Here is a 20,387-nt window from a genome sequence, read left to right as displayed (position 1 = left end):
ACAGGGGGAGAGGAGGACAGACTGGGGGACAGGGGGAGAGGAGGACAGACTGGGGGACGGGGGAGCGGAGGACAGACTGGGGGACGGGGGGAGAGGAGGACAGACTGGGGGACGGGGGGAGAGGAGGACAGACTGGGGGACGGGGGGAGAGGAGGACAGACTGGGGGACGGGGGGAGAGGAGGACAGACTGGGGGATGGGGGAGAGGAGGACAGACTGGGGACAGGGGAGAGGAGGACAGACTGGGGGACAGACTGGGGGACGGGGGGAGAGGAGGACAGACTGGGGGACAGACTGGGGGACGGGGGGAGAGGAGGACAGACTGGGGGACAGGGGAGAGGAGGACAGACTGGGGGACAGACTGGGGGACAGGGGGAGAGGAGGACAGACTGGGGGACAGGGGAGAGGAGGACAGACTGGGGGACAGACTGGGGGACGGGGGGAGAGGAGGACAGACTGGGGGACAGACTGGGGGACGGGGGGAGAGGAGGACAGACTGGGGGACGGGGGAGAGGAGGACAGACTGGGGGACGGGGGAGAGGAGGACAGACTGGGGGACGGGGGGAGAGGAGGACAGACTGGGGGACAGACTGGGGGACGGGGGAGAGGAGGACAGACTGGGGGACGGGGGAGAGGAGGACAGACTGGGGGACAGACTGGGGGACGGGGGAGAGGAGGACAGACTGGGGACGGGGGGAGAGGAGGACAGACTGGGGGACGGGGGAGAGGAGGACAGACTGGGGGACAGGGGGAGAGGAGGACAGACTGGGGGACGGGGGGAGAGGAGGACAGACTGGGGGACGGGGGGAGAGGAGGACAGACTGGGGGACAGGGGAGAGAGGAGGACAGACTGGGGGACAGACTGGGGGACGGGGGAGAGGAGGACAGACTGGGGACGGGGGGAGAGGAGGACAGACTGGGGGACGGGGGAGAGGAGGACAGACTGGGGACAGACTGGGGGACAGGGGGAGAGGAGGACAGACTGGGGGACAGGGGGAGAGGAGGACAGACTGGGGGACGGGGGAGCGGAGGACAGACTGGGGGACGGGGGGAGAGGAGGACAGACTGGGGGACGGGGGGAGAGGAGGACAGACTGGGGGATGGGGGAGAGGAGGACAGACTGGGGGATGGGGGAGAGGAGGACAGACTGGGGACAGGGGGAGAGGAGGACAGACTGGGGGACGGGGGAGAGGAGGACAGACTGGGGGACAGACTGGGGGACGGGGGAGAGGAGGACAGACTGGGGACGGGGGGAGAGGAGGACAGACTGGGGGACGGGGGAGAGGAGGACAGACTGGGGGACGGGGGAGAGGAGGACAGACTGGGGGACGGGGGGAGAGGAGGACAGACTGGGGGACGGGGGAGAGGAGGACAGACTGGGGGACGGGGGAGAGGAGGACAGACTGGGGGACGGGGGGAGAGGAGGACAGACTGGGGACAGGGGGAGAGGAGGACAGACTGGGGGACAGATTGGGGGACGGGGGAGAGGAGGACAGACTGGGGGACAGACTGGGGGACGGGGGAGAGGAGGACAGACTGGGGGACAGACTGGGGGACGGGGGGAGAGGAGGACAGACTTGGGGACAGACTGCGGGACGGGGGAGCGGAGGACAGACTGGGGGACAGACTGGGGGACGGGGGGAGAGGAGGACAGACTGGGGGACGGGGGAGAGGAGGACAGACTGGGGGACAGACTGGGGGACGGGGGGAGAGGAGGACAGACTGGGGGACGGGGGAGAGGAGGACAGACTGGGGGACGGGGGGAGAGGAGGACAGACTGGGGGACAGACTGGGGGACAGGGGAGAGGAGGACAGACTGGGGGACAGACTGGGGGACGGGGGAGAGGAGGACAGACTGGGGGACGGGGGGAGAGGAGGACAGACTGGGGGACGGGGGAGAGGAGGACAGACTGGGGGACAGGGGAGAGGAGGACAGACTGGGGACAGACTGGGGGACGGGGGGAGAGGAGGACAGACTGGGGGATGGGGGAGAGGAGGACAGACTGGGGGACGGGGGAGAGGAGAACAGACTGGGGGACGGGGGAGCGGAGGACAGACTGGGGGACGGGGGGAGAGGAGGACAGACTGGGGGACAGACTGGGGGACGGGGGAGCGGAGGACAGACTGGGGGACGGGGGGAGAGGAGGACAGACTGGGGGACAGACTGGGGGACAGGGGAGAGGAGGACAGACTGGGGGACGGGGGAGAGGAGGACAGACTGGGGGACGGGGGGAGAGGAGGACAGACTGGGGGACAGACTGGGGGACGGGGGAGAGGAGGACAGACTGGGGGACAGGGGGAGAGGAGGACAGACTGGGGGACGGGGGAGAGGAGGACAGACTGGGGGACGGGGGAGAGGAGGACAGACTGGGGGACGGGGGAGAGGAGGACAGACTGGGGGACAGACTGGGGGACGGGGGAGAGGAGGACAGACTGGGGGACGGGGGGAGAGGAGGACAGACTGGGGGACAGACTGGGGGACGGGGGAGAGGAGGACAGACTGGGGGACGGGGGAGAGGAGGACAGACTGGGGACGGGGGGAGAGGAGGACAGACTGGGGGACAGACTGGGGGACGGGGGAGAGGAGGACAGACTGGGGGACGGGGGAGAGGAGGACAGACTGGGGGACGGGGGAGAGGAGGACAGACTGGGGGACAGACTGGGGGACGGGGGGAGAGGAGGACAGACTGGGGGACAGACTGGGGGACGGGGGAGAGGAGGACAGACTGGGGACGGGGGGAGAGGAGGACAGACTGGGGACGGGGGGAGAGGAGGACAGACTGGGGGACGGGGGAGAGGAGGACAGACTGGGGGACGGGGGAGAGGAGGACAGACTGGGGGACGGGGGAGAGGAGGACAGACTGGGGGACGGGGGAGAGGAGGACAGACTGGGGGACAGACTGGGGGACGGGGGAGAGGAGGACAGACTGGGGGACAGACTGGGGGACAGGGGGAGAGGAGGACAGACTGGGGGACAGACTGGGGGACGGGGGAGAGGAGGACAGACTGGGGGACAGACTGGGGGACAGGGGGAGAGGAGGACAGACTGGGGGACAGACTGGGGGACGGGGGAGAGGAGGACAGACTGGGGGACGGGGGAGAGGAGGACAGACTGGGGACGGGGGGAGAGGAGGACAGACTGGGGGACGGGGGGAGAGGAGGACAGACTGGGGACGGGGGGAGAGGAGGACAGACTGGGGACGGGGGAGAGGAGGACAGACTGGGGGACAGACTGGGGGACAGGGGGAGAGGAGGACAGACTGGGGGGACAGACTGGGGGACGGGGGGAGAGGAGGACAGACTGGGGGACAGACTGGGGGACGGGGGAGAGGAGGACAGACTGGGGGACAGACTGGGGGACGGGGGAGAGGAGGACAGACTGGGGGACAGACTGGGGGACAGGGGGAGAGGAGGACAGACTGGGGGACGGGGGAGAGGAGGACAGACTGGGGGACGGGGGGAGAGGAGGACAGACTGGGGGACAGGGGAGAGGAGGACAGACTGGGGGACAGACTGGGGGACGGGGGGAGAGGAGGACAGACTGGGGGACATACTGCGGGACGGGGGGAGAGGAGGACATACTGGGGGACAGACTGGGGGACGGGGGAGAGGAGGAAAGACTGGGGGACAGACTGGGGGACGGGGGGAGAGGAGGACAGACTGGGGGACAGACTGGGGGACGGGGGAGAGGAGGACAGACTGGGGGACAGGGGGAGAGGAGGACAGACTGGGGGACAGATTGGGGGACGGGGGAGAGGAGGACAGACTGGGGGACAGACTGGGGGACGGGGGAGAGGAGGACAGACTGGGGGACAGACTGGGGGACGGGGGGAGAGGAGGACAGACTTGGGGACAGACTGCGGGACGGGGGAGCGGAGGACAGACTGGGGGACAGACTGGGGGACGGGGGGAGAGGAGGACAGACTGGGGGACGGGGGAGAGGAGGACAGACTGGGGGACAGACTGGGGGACGGGGGGAGAGGAGGACAGACTGGGGGACGGGGGAGAGGAGGACAGACTGGGGGACGGGGGGAGAGGAGGACAGACTGGGGGACAGACTGGGGGACAGGGGAGAGGAGGACAGACTGGGGGACAGACTGGGGGACGGGGGAGAGGAGGACAGACTGGGGGACGGGGGGAGAGGAGGACAGACTGGGGGACGGGGGAGAGGAGGACAGACTGGGGGACAGGGGAGAGGAGGACAGACTGGGGACAGACTGGGGGACGGGGGGAGAGGAGGACAGACTGGGGGATGGGGGAGAGGAGGACAGACTGGGGGACGGGGGAGAGGAGGACAGACTGGGGGACGGGGGAGCGGAGGACAGACTGGGGGACGGGGGGAGAGGAGGACAGACTGGGGGACAGACTGGGGGACGGGGGAGCGGAGGACAGACTGGGGGACGGGGGGAGAGGAGGACAGACTGGGGGACAGACTGGGGGACAGGGGAGAGGAGGACAGACTGGGGGACGGGGGAGAGGAGGACAGACTGGGGGACGGGGGGAGAGGAGGACAGACTGGGGGACAGACTGGGGGACGGGGGAGAGGAGGACAGACTGGGGGACAGGGGGAGAGGAGGACAGACTGGGGGACGGGGGAGAGGAGGACAGACTGGGGGACGGGGGAGAGGAGGACAGACTGGGGGACGGGGGAGAGGAGGACAGACTGGGGGACAGACTGGGGGACGGGGGAGAGGAGGACAGACTGGGGGACGGGGGGAGAGGAGGACAGACTGGGGGACAGACTGGGGGACGGGGGAGAGGAGGACAGACTGGGGGACGGGGGAGAGGAGGACAGACTGGGGACGGGGGGAGAGGAGGACAGACTGGGGGACAGACTGGGGGACGGGGGAGAGGAGGACAGACTGGGGGACGGGGGAGAGGAGGACAGACTGGGGGACGGGGGAGAGGAGGACAGACTGGGGGACAGACTGGGGGACGGGGGGAGAGGAGGACAGACTGGGGGACAGACTGGGGGACGGGGGAGAGGAGGACAGACTGGGGACGGGGGGAGAGGAGGACAGACTGGGGACGGGGGGAGAGGAGGACAGACTGGGGGACGGGGGAGAGGAGGACAGACTGGGGGACGGGGGAGAGGAGGACAGACTGGGGGACGGGGGAGAGGAGGACAGACTGGGGGACGGGGGAGAGGAGGACAGACTGGGGGACAGACTGGGGGACGGGGGAGAGGAGGACAGACTGGGGGACAGACTGGGGGACAGGGGGAGAGGAGGACAGACTGGGGGACAGACTGGGGGACGGGGGAGAGGAGGACAGACTGGGGGACAGACTGGGGGACAGGGGGAGAGGAGGACAGACTGGGGGACAGACTGGGGGACGGGGGAGAGGAGGACAGACTGGGGGACGGGGGAGAGGAGGACAGACTGGGGACGGGGGGAGAGGAGGACAGACTGGGGGACGGGGGGAGAGGAGGACAGACTGGGGACGGGGGGAGAGGAGGACAGACTGGGGACGGGGGAGAGGAGGACAGACTGGGGGACAGACTGGGGGACAGGGGGAGAGGAGGACAGACTGGGGGGACAGACTGGGGGACGGGGGGAGAGGAGGACAGACTGGGGGACAGACTGGGGGACGGGGGAGAGGAGGACAGACTGGGGGACAGACTGGGGGACGGGGGAGAGGAGGACAGACTGGGGGACAGACTGGGGGACAGGGGGAGAGGAGGACAGACTGGGGGACGGGGGAGAGGAGGACAGACTGGGGGACGGGGGGAGAGGAGGACAGACTGGGGGACAGGGGAGAGGAGGACAGACTGGGGGACAGACTGGGGGACGGGGGGAGAGGAGGACAGACTGGGGGACATACTGCGGGACGGGGGGAGAGGAGGACATACTGGGGGACAGACTGGGGGACGGGGGAGAGGAGGAAAGACTGGGGGACAGACTGGGGGACGGGGGGAGAGGAGGACAGACTGGGGGACAGACTGGGGGACGGGGGAGAGGAGGACAGACTGGGGGACAGGGGGAGAGGAGGACAGACTGGGGGACGGGGGGAGAGGAGGACAGACTGGGGGACGGGGCAGAGGAGGACAGACTGGGGGACGGGGGGAGAGGAGGACAGACTGGGGGACAGACTGGGGGACGGGGGAGAGGAGGACAGACTGGGGGACGGGGGGAGAGGAGGACAGACTGGGGGACAGACTGGGGGACGGGGGAGAGGAGGACAGACTGGGGGACGGGGGGAGAGGAGGACAGACTGGGGGACGGGGGAGAGGAGGACAGACTGGGGGACGGGGGAGAGGAGGACAGACTGGGGGACGGGGGGAGAGGAGGACAGACTGGGGGACGGGGGAGAGGAGGACAGACTGGGGGACGGGGGAGAGGAGGACAGACTGGGGGACGGGGGAGAGGAGGACAGACTGGGGGACGGGGGAGAGGAGGACAGACTGGGGGACAGACTGGGGGACGGGGGGAGAGGAGGACAGACTGGGGGACAGACTGGGGGACGGGGGGAGAGGAGGACAGACTGGGGGACAGGGGAGAGAGGAGGACAGACTGGGGGACAGACTGGGGGACGGGGGAGAGGAGGACAGACTGGGGGACAGGGGGAGAGGAGGACAGACTGGGGGACAGGGGGAGAGGAGGACAGACTGGGGGACGGGGGAGCGGAGGACAGACTGGGGGACGGGGGGAGAGGAGGACAGACTGGGGGACGGGGGGAGAGGAGGACAGACTGGGGGATGGGGGAGAGGAGGACAGACTGGGGACAGGGGAGAGGAGGACAGACTGGGGGACAGACTGGGGGACGGGGGGAGAGGAGGACAGACTGGGGGACAGACTGGGGGACGGGGGAGAGGAGGACAGACTAGGGGACAGGGGGAGAGGAGGACAGACTGGGGGACGGGGGGATAGGAGGACAGACTGGGGGACGGGGGGAGAGGAGGACAGACTGGGGGACAGGGGAGAGAGGAGGACAGACTGGGGGACAGACTGGGGGACGGGGGAGAGGAGGACAGACTGGGGGACAGGGGGAGAGGAGGACAGACTGGGGGACAGGGGGAGAGGAGGACAGACTGGGGGACGGGGGAGCGGAGGACAGACTGGGGGACGGGGGGAGAGGAGGACAGACTGGGGGACGGGGGGAGAGGAGGACAGACTGGGGGATGGGGGAGAGGAGGACAGACTGGGGGACGGGGGAGAGGAGGACAGACTGGGGGACAGACTGGGGGACGGGTGAGAGGAGGACAGACTGGGGGACAGACTGGGGACGGGGGGAGAGGAGGACAGACTGGGGGATGGGGGAGAGGAGGACAGACTGGGGACAGGGGGAGAGGAGGACAGACTGGGGGACGGGGGAGAGGAGGACAGACTGGGGGACGGGGGAGAGGAGGACAGACTGGGGGACGGGGGAGAGGAGGACAGACTGGGGGACAGACTGGGGGACGGGGGAGAGGAGGACAGACTGGGGGACAGACTGGGGGACGGGGGGAGAGGAGGACAGACTGGGGGACAGACTGCGGGACGGGGGAGCGGAGGACAGACTGGGGGACAGACTGCGGGACGGGGGGAGAGGAGGACAGACTGGGGACAGGGGGAGAGGAGGACAGACTGGGGGACGGGGGGAGAGGAGGACAGACTGGGGGACGGGGGAGAGGAGGACAGACTGGGGACGGGGGGAGAGGAGGACAGACTGGGGGACAGACTGGGGGACAGGGGAGAGGAGGACAGACTGGGGGACAGACTGGGGGACGGGGGAGAGGAGGACAGACTGGGGGACAGGGGAGAGGAGGACAGACTGGGGACAGACTGGGGGACGGGGGGAGAGGAGGACAGACTGGGGGATGGGGGAGAGGAGGACAGACTGGGGGACAGACTGGGGGACGGGGGAGAGGAGGACAGACTGGGGGACAGACTGGGGGACGGGGGAGAGGAGGACAGACTGGGGGACAGACTGGGGGACGGGGGAGAGGAGGACAGACTGGGGACAGGGGGAGAGGAGGACAGACTGGGGGACGGGGGGAGAGGAGGACAGACTGGGGGACGGGGGGAGAGGAGGACAGACTGGGGGACGGGGGAGCGGAGGACAGACTGGGGGACGGGGGGAGAGGAGGACAGACTGGGGGACAGGGGGAGAGGAGGACAGACTGGGGGACGGGGGGAGAGGAGGACAGACTGGGGGACAGGGGGAGAGGAGGACAGACTGGGGGACGGGGGAGAGGAGGACAGACTGGGGGACGGGGGAGAGGAGGACAGACTGGGGGACGGGGGAGAGGAGGACAGACTGGGGGACGGGGGGAGAGGAGGACAGACTGGGGACAGGGGGAGAGGAGGACAGACTGGGGACGGGGGGAGAGGAGGACAGACTGGGGGACAGACTGGGGGACGGGGGAGAGGAGGACAGACTGGGGGACGGGGGAGAGGAGGACAGACTGGGGGACGGGGGAGAGGAGGACAGACTGGGGGACAGACTGGGGGACGGGGGGAGAGGAGGACAGACTGGGGACAGGGGGAGAGGAGGACAGACTGGGGACGGGGGGAGAGGAGGACAGACTGGGGACAGGGGGAGAGGAGGACAGACTGGGGGACGGGGGAGAGGAGGACAGACTGGGGGACAGACTGGGGGACGGGGGAGAGGAGGACAGACTGGGGGACGGGGGGAGAGGAGGACAGACTGGGGGACGGGGGGAGAGGAGGACAGACTGGGGGACAGACTGGGGGACGGGGGAGAGGAGGACAGACTGGGGGACAGACTGGGGGACAGGGGGAGAGGAGGACAGACTGGGGGATGGGGGAGAGGAGGACAGACTGGGGGACGGGGGAGAGGAGGACAGACTGGGGACGGGGGGAGAGGAGGACAGACTGGGGGACGGGGGGAGAGGAGGACAGACTGGGGACGGGGGGAGAGGAGGACAGACTGGGGACGGGGGAGAGGAGGACAGACTGGGGGACAGACTGGGGGACAGGGGGAGAGGAGGACAGACTGGGGGGACAGACTGGGGGACGGGGGGAGAGGAGGACAGACTGGGGGACAGACTGGGGGACGGGGGAGAGGAGGACAGACTGGGGGACAGACTGGGGGACGGGGGAGAGGAGGACAGACTGGGGGACGGGGGAGAGGAGGACAGACTGGGGGACAGACTGGGGGACGGGGGAGAGGAGGACAGACTGGGGGACAGACTGGGGGACGGGGGAGAGGAGGACAGACTGGGGGACGGGGGGAGAGGAGGACAGACTGGGGGACGGGGGGAGAGGAGGACAGACTGGGGGACGGGGGAGAGGAGGACAGACTGGGGGACAGACTGGGGGACAGGGGGAGAGGACAGACTGGGGGACGGGGGGAGAGGAGGACAGACTGGGGGATGGGGGAGAGGAGGACAGACTGGGGGACGGGGGGAGAGGAGGACAGACTGGGGGACGGGGGAGAGGAGGACAGACTGGGGGACAGACTGGGGGACAGGGGGAGAGGAGGACAGACTGGGGGACGGGGGAGAGGAGGACAGACTGGGGGACAGACTGGGGGACGGGGGAGAGGAGGACAGACTGGGGGACGGGGGAGAGGAGGACAGACTGGGGACAGACTGGGGGACGGGGGAGAGGAGGACAGACTGGGGGACGGGGGAGAGGAGGACAGACTGGGGGACGGGGGAGAGGAGGACAGACTGGGGGACGGGGGAGAGGAGGACAGACTGGGGGACGGGGGAGAGGAGGACAGACTGGGGGACGGGGGGAGAGGAGGACAGACTGGGGGACAGACTGGGGGATGGGGGAGAGGAGGACAGACTGGGGGACAGACTGGGGGACGGGGGAGAGGAGGACAGACTGGGGGACGGGGGGAGAGGAGGACAGACTGGGGGACAGACTGGGGGACGGGGGGAGAGGAGGACAGACTGGGGGACAGACTGGGGGACGGGGGAGAGGAGGACAGGCTGGGGGACAGACTGGGGGACGGGGGAGAGGAGGACAGACTGGGGGACGGGGGAGAGGAGGACAGACTGGGGGACGGGGGGAGAGGAGGACAGACTGGGGGACAGACTGGGGGACGGGGGAGAGGAGGACAGACTGGGGGACAGACTGGGGGACAGACTGGGGGACGGGGGGAGAGGAGGACAGACTGGGGGACGGGGGAGAGGAGGACAGACTGGGGGACAGACTGGGGGATGGGGGAGAGGAGGACAGACTGGGGGACGGGGGAGAGGAGGACAGACTGGGGGACGGGGGAGAGGAGGACGCTCTGCTACAGTTTTCTTCTAAATTTGAGGTGAGGAAGGGAGAGAGGAATGAAAGGTAAAAGACACGTTCGGAAGTTAACAAGTTGCAGTGCAGTGTTTTAGTTTCATATCAATGGTTATGTAGTGTAACATTTCTGATTAACATGTATGCATCTCTCACACATCATGCACATTTATATTAATATAATATATTAATATAAACATGTTCATTGTGCAATTGTGCCTGTCCTGCTAACACACACGCACACACACACACATCAGAGGAGGCTTGTCCATTGAGGTAGGGGAGGACAGTCCTCCTCAGTTTTTGGAGAGAAGAGAGGGATTAAAATATAAATATATGAATGTATTTATTTATAATTAATATTTAATATTATCCCAGTTTTGTTCATAAAGCAGGTTTTCCCTATGGATAAAAACCCATTATTGAAATTCTAAAGCTCCAACAGTGACATCTATAACCTGCAGCTGGAGGACCCATAGATATCTATGGAAGGGAGGCTAGCCTCCCTTAGGGCGGGTTCTTTTCTCTTAAATCTATGTAATGCCTTTTTTCTTGCTAATTTGTGATTGGCCAAAACGCTGAAAAATCACCGCAAGGGAGGCTAGTACTCCGGCCCTGTCTGAACAGGATTCAGATATTGACATTTTGTTAGTCCAATCACATTCCAGATTCCAGATTTACCACAGTGAAGGCCGATTGAGTCGGCGTTGATGTCTGTGTTTCTCTTCCCTGTGCCATTGGAGACCTTTTGTGTTCTTAGCTCCATAATATAATACATCCGAAAGTATTATGGGACATATTATACATCAAACTGTTCGTCTATTTGTCTTGATTCTAGCCATCTAAATATCTAAGCTGACATAAATACTTTTTGAGCTAGAGCCGTCTGAACACGACAGATCCACTGGCTGGCTATAGCCGGTAACGTTAGCTACGAGGTGCACGTCAGGCTACGGCATAGGCAGGCTGCTGATTGGCTGGAGGCGCAAACTGTCGGCAACTCGTCCAAAACATTTCTAGAGACTGGGTCGCAACACCGGATCGGAGAAATCCACAGCCTGGCTCCTGCTTACGTCCACTTAAAGCTGATATTTCAAATAATAACTGAGTGAGGGAAAGTGCCCCCCGGCGCCCATGGGCAGTTCGCCTCTCTTCCTCCTGTCCTCCTCAGTTTTTTGAGTCACCAGCTGCCACTGACACACACACACACACAGCCCCCCTACCCCACACTCCAAAACACACACACCACAGATAACATAGATCCACTCACCCAGCATGTCCCTGCTGTTCCAGCCTGTTCTCCAGGGTTCTACGGCCATCGCTGTAGCCAGTCCTGCCCCCAGTGTGTCCACAGCGACGGCCCCTGCCACCATGTGAACGGCCACTGCGAGTGTCTGTCTGGCTTTTTTGGCTCTCTCTGCAACCAAGGTCAGTCTCCAGTCTATGGTGAACACCAATGTTGTGTTGCTGTGTTTTGGTGTTGGTTTGTTGATTGGGTGTGGTTTGTAATTCAAATGAAAGGGTTCTCTACTATGGACATCAACAGCCTAGTTAAATACAGGTTTGATACGATAATGATGAAGAGGAAAATGACTAAGCAGAGTTGTATGAAACAGTATTGATTTCAATTCATGACGATAAGTTAAGATTCATTGATTTCACAGTCACCCTGCAGATGGAGCTTTTTTCTGTGTCCATGCCACTGAACAATTATTTTAATTTTCAGTACATGTAACATTCATCACGACATCAAACATTCATAAGCATGCTGTGACTGTTAGGACACGGGACATGAGACTGTAACTTCTCTCACACTGGCTGGCTGTGCTATGATGTCTCCTACGAGATGGAGGACACAAAATGCACAACATTTCCTACTCTTTTCATTAGTTAGACAGAAGCAGCGAGCAGATTTAGAATTCACTTTCATGATCACCAGCCCTCATAATTATATGAGTAGTATGTTAAACTAGAAAGTACATTTCCTGGAGAAAATGTGAGGTGGGCTAGCTGCTGCAGCTGTATGTAACAGCTACTGCTAGAACTACTATGGACCGGGCAATCTCCATGCACCCACCGGTGAAGACCGTGTGTCTCTAGCCCACTCAGGGGCTGAATTGTGGGGTCCGTGGCGTGGACAGTGGTGTGGTGGCGAGACTCCGCCCCATCAGGTCAGAGCTTGGCGGAGACAGTGTACACCTCTCCGGGCCACCTACCCGCCCGCACCGGTGAAGACCGTACCGACTCAGGGGCTGAGTTGTGGGGCCCATGGTGTGGTGGTGAGACTCCGCCCCCTCAGGTCAGAGCCAGTCGGGGACAGTGTACCCCTCTCCGGGCAACCTACCTGACTCCACTGGTGAAGACCGTGTTTCTCTAGCCCACAATGAGTTGTGGGGCCCGTGGCGTGGATAGTGGCGTGCTGGTTAGGCTCGGCCCCCTTGTGTCACAGCTAGTCGGGGACAGTACAGTGACCTCCGGGCAATTTCCATGCATCCACCATTGAAGACTGTGTGTCTCTAGCCCACTTAGGGGCTGAAAAGTGGGTTCTGTGGCGTGAATAGTGGCGTGGTGGTGAGGCTCCACCCCTTTTGGTCATAGCCAGTCAGGGACAGTGTACTCCTCTCCGGGCTACCCACCGGCCCCCACCAGTGAAGATCATGTGTCTCTATTCCACTTTGGCTGAGTTCTGTGCTACCACATTAGTTATAAAAGGGTGCCCGTACCTTTAAGAGAGGTTGCACATGCACACAAATTCAAAAAAGCAACAGCTGCCACCACTCTAATCCCAACGGACACTCTGATCGTAGACATGGTCCACTTCAGACAGCTCTATCGCGAAAACTATAAATGCTACAGCTTATATATTGACACCATAGAAATCATGAGAACTTGCAGAACATGTCTATGTATAATATATCCGTATAGCTTAAACACTGTAGGCATGGCGACAAGTTAGAAAAAGGGTAAAAATGCAAAATTAGCAGCTCAAAAGTTAGTGCGGCACCATATGTTTCAATGGGGAGCGCAGTTGGCGAACAAATCGTCATACCTCAAAAACGGTAGGTCACACAGCTTAGATACTTGCATTGTACGAATCAGCACAGTTGTGTGAACGTTTTGATGTATAATATGTGTATGAGTTGTTAAAATTGTAGGCATGGCGACAAGTTAGAAAAAGGGTAAAAATGCTAAATTAGCAGCTCAAAGGTTTGTGCGGTGCCATACGTTTCAATGGGGAGCGCAGTTGCCGAACAAATCGTCATACAGCGAAAACTATAAGTCACACAGCTTAGATACTTACATTGTACGAAACAGCACAGTTGTGTGAACATTTTGATATATAATACTGTATATGTGTGAGCTGTCAAAACTGTAGGAGTGCCAGCAGTTTACAAAATGTGTGAATATTTTCAAAGCAACTGCTGCCACCACTCTAAAAACATAAAGTTTCTGAACGTTCCAAAAGCAGTTTCAAGCAGTTTCAATGGGACAAAAAATTGTTTTAAAAGTTAAATTTCTAAAAAAAAACTATTATAAAAATCTGAATGGATTTGTTAAAGAGCTAAACATTATGAACATTTTAAAGTTTGAATTAAAGGATTAGTAAAGGGAAAATGCATGTTTAACCCCGTTTTAAGGTTACTTATGATCATATACAATGGTTCAGATCAAAACGTTGTCAAAACTAGCACTTTTGAGAAAGTCTGATAATTGCTCTACCACCGTTTTAATGATTTTTCAAGGTGCCCACCCACATCCATTGTATGACCTAAACAGTGGTAGAGCAATTATCAGACTTTCTCAAAAGTGCTAGTTTTGTCAACGTTTTGATCTGAACCATTTTATATGATCATAAGTAACCTTCAAACAGGGCTAAACATGCATTTTCCTTTTTACTACTCCTTTAAGTTTCTAGCACAAAGTATGAAGAAGTAGTTAAGGAGACAAAAACTGGGGAGAATGAGAAAGAAAGAAAGAAAGAAAGAAAGAAAGAAAGAAAGAAAGAAAGAAAAAAGAAAGAAAGAAAGAAAGAAAGAAAGAAAGAAAGAAAGAAAGAAAGAAAGAAATAGTGGGAATATCACAAGTTGGGCTAGATTCTGCAAGCTAACCCACCTAATAACTAGAAAATTGCATTTCATGCAGAAAATGTATGTGAATGCTGAGCAGCTGAACAGAAAAACAAAAGCATTGCTGAAAATGCATGAATGTGAAAAATCTGAAATGTCAAATGCATCACACCTGAATGGTTGAAAATCCTGGAAGCTGAAAAGCCTGGAAGCTGAAATGTGAAACTGGCTGAATTGGAAGCTGAACTGCATTGTCTAAAGAAGCTAAAAACTTTGTTACAAATTGCTACATTGCTACAAAAGCTGGAAGATAAACAGTAATACTGTCAAAGCTGAAACATGGAATAAATGATGGAATGTATTGCTAAAAAGCTTGTAAGCTGGAAAACCTGGAAGCTTAGCTGGAATGTGAAACTGGCACAATTGGAACTGCATTACCTAAAGAAGCTAAGAACTTAAATACTTTTAAACTTTTCAACCTGAGTAGTTTAAGCCTAGGACGGAGCCTTTAGCTTGAAAGATGAGCAATAGAGTAATACTGTCAAAGCTTATGTAATACATGATGGAATGTATAGTTTAAAAGCTTGTCGGGGACAGTACAGTGACCTCTGGGCAATCTCTATGCACCCAAAGGTGAAGACCGTGTGTCTCTAGCCCACATGGGCTAAGTTCTGTGGTCCATGGCATGGATAGTGGTGTGGTGAAACTCCACCCCCCTTCGGTCACCGCTGGTCGGGGGCAGTGCATTGACCTCCGGGCAATTTCCTTGCACTTACTGGTGAAGACCATGTGTCTCTAGCCCACTCAAGGGCTGAGTTGTGTCTGTGGCGTGTTCAGTGGCGTGGTGGCGAGACTCCGCCCCCTTGGGTCAGAGACGGTCATGGACAGTGTAGGCCGTGCCGGGCTATCCACCTGCCTTCACCAGTGAAGACTGTGTGTCTCTAACCCACTCACGGTCTGAGTTGTGGGGTCCGTGGTGTGGATTGTGGCGTGGTGGCGAGACTCCACCCCCTTTGGTCAAAGCCAGACGCGGACAGTACAGAGACCTCTGGCCAATCTCCATGCACCCACCAGCGAAGACCGTGTGTCTCTAGTCCACTCTGGGGCTGAGTTGTGGGGCCCATGGCGTGGATAGTGGCATGGTGGCGAGACTCTGCTCCTTCAGGTCAGAGCTGGTCACGGACACTGTACACCTTTCTGGGCCACCCACTTTCCCACACTTTTGAAGACTATGTCTCTAGCCCACTCAGGGGCTGAGTTGTGGGGCCCGTGGCGTGGATAGTGGCGTGGTGGCGAGACTAAGGTTCTGTAATATAATATTTAACTAATTTAATCTAAACTGTGCTGTAATACAAAAAGGTTCCTCAAATGTTTGCTTGAATAATTTGGCTTCAAATAGGTCTTGCTTCATAAATTGGGCTTAGGTGTGTGTACCTTTAAAGTCGCACAGAAACGGCCGTTTGAGATCATCTAACTTCCTTAGTTTGACGTATTTCCAACGCAAACAAGCTATGAGGGTAGGATATTAGTTTAGAGGAATTTGATTTGAACATTGACAAGTGGACAGGTTTTTAGAACTTTAGACAGATTCAATAGAAGGATAGCGTTGATTGACGGGTGGATGTTGTGAGATTATTGGCCTAAAATCTAAGGTACCTGTTGTCGTAATTGCACATGACCTACCGTTTTCCAGGAAGTAAGAAATTATATACTTTGATATAAGATTACAACAAAAGTAGAATTTTTGTTGGCATACATCCTTGAATAGGTGAACACTATGACCAATCATGTGAACCAAAATGGGACAGAATGCTTTTTTCATTTCTGTGCGACTTTAAGATACCTTCCAGCTCTCTCCTGAGAACTGTCACCATACCAACCACAGCTCAGCAGCACAGCTCTACAGCACCAAAGCACAGAACACACAGAATTCACTGACTCACTCGCCATATGTTTCAATGGGGAGCGCAGTTGCCAAACAAATTGTCACACAGCGAAAACTATAAGTCACACAGCTTAGATTGGAAGAATCAGCAGTTGTGTGAACGTTTTAAGGCATAGGCGATTTTACCCAGTCAGTTCTGCCGTCCCTTCCCATCTTTTTACAAAGAATGCCAGTTGTGAACAGTATGCTCAGAAATCCGTATGACAATTCAATAGGCACAATGCATCAAACTTCATCTAGACACCACGAGCATGTCAATATGACTTTATGACCGAGCACTAGGCCATACCCAACATCACAACATCAAACTGCCACTGCCTGCTGGTGCTAGCTTCCTCACCGATTGTGATGTGGCTAGTGCGAGTGCTAGCTCCGATAGCCTCTGGAGCACTTCTGCATTTGATTGCACCTGCTGCGGTGTCATTTCAAGTGGTAGCTTCTTCATTAGCATGGCCAGTTTTTTTTATTTTTATGAAGTGGTCAATTGTTTTTATTGCTCTTTTCGCCATTGTGAGCAGGTTGGCTAGTTGTAGCTCGTTGAGCACTGAGCAGTACAGTCAGATCTCATTTTTTTGCGGTAACAGATCAAACCGGAAATAGTTGAGGTCGACGGACGAGTTGTGCCATTGGTGGATTATGAATATATGTGACCGCCGCTGGTAATTTGGTCCTCAACTAGGCATTTTCATTTTTCAGTTTATTACAGATTATGAAAGTGCACATTGTAAGCTTTCAAATGAGGTCTCATACATTGAAATCTGAACATAATTGAAGAAGATATGCTTATTTGAATGCTAGTACTGCCAAATCAACTTAGCTGAGAAATCTCCCTCCAAAGTTCTCCAACATTTTCACACCTCTGACTGCCAGGTAATGGGCGTGAACAATAGCCTGGTAACCCCTCCCCCAGCCACTCCCCCACTGGACGATCTGTCATTATCTGTCAGAGTGGCTGTCAACTTGGGGTATTAACTGAGAGTGGCAGCCGAGTGGGGTGCTCTCTCACTGATGACCCCACACTCTTTGAGTCAGTATTAATTTTGTGTTGTGAATGAAGTTAAGAACAATATAAGATGAAGTTCAAATTTAACGTTCTTTATTGTCACATACATGATATAAAGTACAAGCATAAGTAGTTAAGTGTACAAAAAAAGGCAACAGTCTAAGTGTTAAAGTGTACAGTCAGTTGTCTGTTTTATAGACAAGGTGCATAGTGTTCATTGTGATCAAGTGTACAACAAAGTAATAACAGTCCCCAGCTCAATACTCAAGGTAATAACAACAGTACTCAGCTCAGTATTCAATATTCTAACAATGCAGTCTGTGCAAGTGTGGGCAAGTCTGTGCAAGAGAACAAGCAACGCTTCAGTATACAAACAGGAAAACAGGAAAGGCTGTGGCCTTTCTCTTGCAGTGCTGTCCGGCCTGATGATCTGCAGTGAATCTACAAGCGGACAGTCTTGTTCTGAGCTGCTGTGGAGTTTGGCGGGGGACATGTGACGTCTCGTCCCTCATCAGAGCAGAACTCTCTGATCTTGTCAAAGAGATACGTCATGTCCAGTCCGGGTGGGGCTTGCACAAGAAGACCTTCTCTGGGGGGCAGGACATCAGGCTTGCGCAGCAGCTGAAACTCGACTGCCGGTGCATCACGGTGTTCTCTGGCCACAACCATGCCAGGTCTCTCAGCATCAAAACTGCAATAGAATAGAAGGAAGAAAGTACATTAAACTATTGCCCACAGTACTGGCACTCCATATAGATAAAATAGTACCAGAATGTGTTGATTAAATAGACTAGCTGGCTAGTTTAGGAACAAAGGGCTAGCTCAGCTAACTAGCATGTTAGCTAACGTTAGCTAGCTAGCCTTTGTTATGCTAGCTAGACTTAGTCACTTGTTTAGAAAGGAGCTTCTGCTAAACGACTAACGTTAATGTAATGTAAACAGCACAGATAGTATAAAGATCAGCTTACCCCAAAGCAAAGCAGAATGCTTGGCGGTGGTGTGAATCTGGTACGTCGTTCGACGCAACTCTGCGCTCGGTAGCAACTTGCTTTGCTGATACAGTCATCTCTGTATCACAGGTCATCAAGAATAAAACTCCCTGTACGAACGATTCCTGCTCTGCTGGAGTTTTAGCTGCTCTTAAAACTCTTTCCATGTCCTGGATGCCATCCCCGTCTTCTCTTTAGCAAAAGCTATAGCATCCTGCAGGACTGAATGTAAACAAAGCCGGCGTGGGGGGGCGGAGAACCCGGAAGCAATAGCCAATGAAACCAAATCATGCTAATCGATCTGCCCGCCCCCAAGCCCGGCTCGAAATCAGCTAAAAACGAGCTTAGTTTGCAGACTAATTATACGTATTTCGTGAACCTAAAACTGTTGTCTGTTATAGTAAGTGGGTTCTTCACAACTTCAACTTTGGTAATACAAAATAAAACAAAAAACGAAAAAAAAAGTTTTTTTATGTATTTTGCCCTCTAGCGCATTTCGGGGTTTGCCGAGTTGCGGACCAAATCACCAGCCGCTGTCACATATATATTTTTTAAAGGTAGCCTAGTTTAAGTAATAAATACACTTTTAAAATGAATGATGACCTAACACAAACTGGTACAAACCACAATTATGTATTTAATAATTGTGTTAATTAAGATTTTTTTTTTTTAAGGTTTTTTTTTTTTTTTAAGAATTTGAGCAGAGTTGGGCTGGCCAATCAGGGGGGGACTTGAGATAGGTTTCAAAGCTGAGGAGGATTTCAAGGTCTGCCCATAGACTTCCATTGTAAAAGATTGTTGAAAAAAGCTGAATATTTTAAAAAGCATGAAAGTTATTAAAAATCTGAAGAATCTGAGGTATCCCATAATGACCTTAAAGAGTTGAACATTTTGATAGTTGAATGGTTTCTGTAGCTCAAAGTATGAAGGAGTTGAAGGTTGAAGAGGTTTAAAAACTCCCCCATTGACTTCCATTCAAAAATAATTGTTGAAAAAGCTGAATATTTTAAAAAGTATTAAAGGTATTAAAAATCTGAAAGAATTCTGATAATTTCCTTAAAGAGCTGAACAGTTTGATACTTGAATGGTTGAAGTAGCTCAAAGTATGAAGTATGCAAAAAACGTACGGACGAAGAAATAATAATAATAATAAACGTTTTTAAGGAACTGGATAACAATAGTGTGAATGCTGAATCAGCATTCACACTAACTATAAAGAACTGGGGCCGTATTACAGAAACTCGTCCTATCTTAAAGGACAATGCTCGTTTTTGACAACCTGGACCTTCTTTACGACATATTATAAGACGTTTGACTCACCGAGATCACTTTGTTGTAGTTTGGATGCCTGTAGAAGAAATTTAAAATCCAGCGCGAGCCAGTATATCCATGTAATGGCGGTGGTCGGGGCAACGAGAATGCAGCTTCTAAAAATCTATTTTCTGCCGCGAAACGGTTGTTTTCATCAATCTGTCTTCTACAGGTCTCCAAACTACACCAAAGTGATCTCGGTGAGTCAAACGTCTTATAATATGTCGTAAATAAGGTCCAGGTTGTCAAAAACGAGCATTGTCCTTTAGGATTTGAGGTAGGATAGGACAGTTCAGATAAGATTTTCCCCGATTTGGTATTACAGAAACAAATCCTAAATAACTTTAGGCATCCTATCTTATCTTGCTTCGTCCTATCCTATCTTGAAGTTGGGAAATACTAACTACTCAATCCAACATCGGCTATCAATGTTTATGTCTGTTATGCTTATTTTCTACACTTCTCTGCTTGTGCGCTTGTCACGTGCCGTATATATACTTAGTAATACTTTGTTACGGTTATCTAGCACTTTGTACATAGCATAATTTGTAACTCGGGAGATAGCGGGCTGAGATACCTTGGCTAAATCAGCCACTTCTCTCTGAAAGTCCCATAACGACGGGTCGGCCTCTACAAAGCTGGGCGCAGTTCCTGGGCGAGCTGCAGGGTCATGGCCCGGGGTAGTCTGGATCTACAGATGAGCGTTTTGTCATCAAACCGCAACACATCGTTGGGGTCTGCCATCCGCCTCTCAATAAATACATGTTGCCTATTGACATTTTGGTTGACAATTTAAATAGCGGGCATATTGCTTCGCTATGTTATGTTAGCTGTGTAACGTTAGGCTACCAGGTTAGGACAGGGTTAGGACAGGGTAGTAAAT

The 20,387-nt window shown here is 56.1% G+C and overlaps 1 protein-coding gene across 1 annotated transcript in view; it reads left to right on the top strand.

The window, feature by feature from the left end:
* LOC311308204 (uncharacterized protein) overlaps positions 1–20,387 on the top strand; it is a gene marked incomplete at its 3' end in the record, with an annotated part of 205,907 nt that overhangs the window by 147,578 nt on the left and 37,942 nt on the right. Inside the window, exon 14 of the mRNA XM_084437142.1 lies at positions 11,483–11,617. Within this exon, the coding sequence (XP_084293268.1) occupies positions 11,483–11,617 (135 nt within the window). The remainder of the gene's footprint in view (positions 1–11,482; positions 11,618–20,387) is intronic.

This window comes from Borostomias antarcticus (genome assembly GCF_949987555.1).
Source record: "Borostomias antarcticus genome assembly, chromosome: 4".
In the NCBI taxonomy this organism is placed as follows: Eukaryota; Metazoa; Chordata; class Actinopteri; order Stomiiformes; family Stomiidae; genus Borostomias; species Borostomias antarcticus.
This window is presented reverse-complemented; position numbering and strand designations above follow the sequence as displayed.